This window comes from Lynx rufus, unplaced genomic scaffold (genome assembly GCF_022079265.1).
Source record: "Lynx rufus isolate CCGP_SWC_20201006 ecotype Redwood Valley unplaced genomic scaffold, mLynRuf1.p SCAF_9, whole genome shotgun sequence".
NCBI lineage: Eukaryota > Metazoa > Chordata > Mammalia > Carnivora > Felidae > Lynx > Lynx rufus.
Genome location: NW_025814897.1, coordinates 62,093,881 through 62,096,010, shown reverse-complemented (window position 1 = coordinate 62,096,010; position 2,130 = coordinate 62,093,881). Strand labels below are relative to the sequence as shown.

The 2,130-nt window shown below is 44.6% G+C and overlaps 1 protein-coding gene across 1 annotated transcript; it reads left to right on the top strand.

The window, feature by feature from the left end:
* Positions 1–723: 723 nt before the first annotated feature.
* On the top strand, positions 724–1,668 carry LOC124505703 (olfactory receptor 51I2-like). Its single transcript, XM_047071716.1, has one exon. The coding sequence runs from the start codon at positions 724–726 to the stop codon at positions 1,666–1,668; it is 945 nt and encodes a 314-aa protein (XP_046927672.1).
* Positions 1,669–2,130: the final 462 nt, after the last annotated feature.

Genomic DNA, 2,130 nt, shown 5'->3' with positions numbered 1-2,130 from the left:
ACCCAGACAAAGGAGCTTTTTAAACCTCCTCACATGAATCTAACATGCAGTACAGTTTGAGAATGCTTCATCGAAACAGAGAAGAAAAAATGTGAACATGCAGGAGAGGACAATCTAAAGCAGGCAGCTGTGGACTAATCAGAGATTCTGGACCCTTGACAAATAAGTGAGGGGCTCAAGCAACAAAGAGAGGATGAGGAAGGAGCTGGAGTGATGGCTGAGTGCAGGTAAGAGAGGAGAAACGGTGCAGAGTATAGATGGAGATGTCATCACGTTCACAAGAATGAATGAATCAGTAAGCCAGGAGGGTTAAGGAACACATCCCGTACCTCACTTCTTGAAGAAGGTAGTAGCTAAGAACTGGTAGGAATAAAGGGTAAAATCACTTTCCACTAATGGAGAAAGATTTTATTCTTTCTGTAAAGAACACACAGAGACAACAAGAATAAGGGATAATATCTGACCCTCAAAAAAGAGTCAAAGGGTATCTGTGGAGACGGATTTGGAGCCCACGACCCATCTGTGGATATGGTAAGACTATAGAAGTTCCGAAATATAACTAACAGCCTCTTACCTGTTCCTTCCTGACCCTTTCATGATCTGTCATGGACTCTAAGTATCATTGCCCCTTCCATCCTGAGGTCAGTGACCACTCCTGATCTTCCACTTTCTGACCTCACTTTGCTCTGGTTCTCTTTCCCCAAAAGCCACTCAGGGATCCTCATGGGAAGTTTTGGGACTAATACCTCTAGCACCACCAGCTTCACACTAACAGGCTTCCCAGAGATGGAGGGCCTACAGCACTGGTTAGCGGCCCTCCTCTTGCTGCTTTATGCTGTCTCCATCCTGGGTAACATCCTAATTCTCTTCATCATAAAGGAGGAGCAGAGCTTGCACCAGCCTATGTACTACTTCCTGTCTCTGTTGTCTGTCAATGACCTGGGCGTGTCCTTTTCTACACTGCCCACCGTACTGGCTGCCTTGTGCTTTCATGCCCCGGAGACTGCCTTCGATGCCTGCTTGACCCAGATGTTCTTCATCCACCTTTTCTCCTGGACAGAATCTGGGATCCTGCTGGCCATGAGTTTTGATCGCTATGTGGCCATCTGTAACCCCTTGCGTTATTCTTCAGTGCTCACTGATATCCGTGTGGCTCACATGGGCATATCCATCATCATCCGCAGCTTCTGCATGGTCTTTCCATTGCCATTCCTTCTGAAGAGGCTGCCTTTCTGTAAGGCCAATGTGTTAACCCATTCCTACTGTTTGCACCCAGACCTGATCCGCCTGCCCTGTGGAGATACCACCATCAATAGCATGTATGGCTTGTTCATTGTTATCTCCGCCTTTGGTGTAGACTCAGTGCTCATCCTCCTCTCCTATGTGCTCATACTGCGCTCTGTACTGGCCATTGCCTCCCAGGAGGAGAGGCTTAAGACACTCAATACATGTGTGTCACACATCTGTGCTGTGCTCATCTTCTATGTACCCATGGTTAGTGTGTCCATGGTTCATCGATTTGGGAAGCATGCCCCTGAGTATGTGCACAAGTTAATGTCCCTGGTATATCTCTTTGTGCCTCCAATGCTCAACCCAATTATCTATTCCATTAAGACTAAAGAAATTCGTAAGAGGCTACACAAAATGTTTTTTAAGCCTAAGCTTTGATCAGGGAGAGATCTTCTGGGAACCTAAGTACCCTAGGAGTTTGTTGTTCTCGCTGATTTTGGCCCTGGAGCGTTTCAATCTCCTCCTGTAAATGTACCTCTGCTCGGTATCTGCTATTAGTTGTATGGGATAGCCTGGGTATAACCCATTAACTCAATACATTGGACTGCCTTACGCTGTAATTAACTATGTCACAAGTTGCCACAGATGACTTCTCTCCGATCTAACAAGGAAGAGGGTCTTCAATTAGGCTCTTTTATTTGTCCCAATGAAATAGTTACATCTATGCTTTCAAGTAAATCTCAAAACAGACAAACACCTATGTAAACCATGCTATAACTGAAGATTGTTACTTGAGATCAAAGGTATCACCTAATACATTTTAAAGGAATAACACTTTGAGTATCTTTAAACTTTAAAAATTAAAGACACACAATAGCTGTGACCAACTTTTGACTTTTG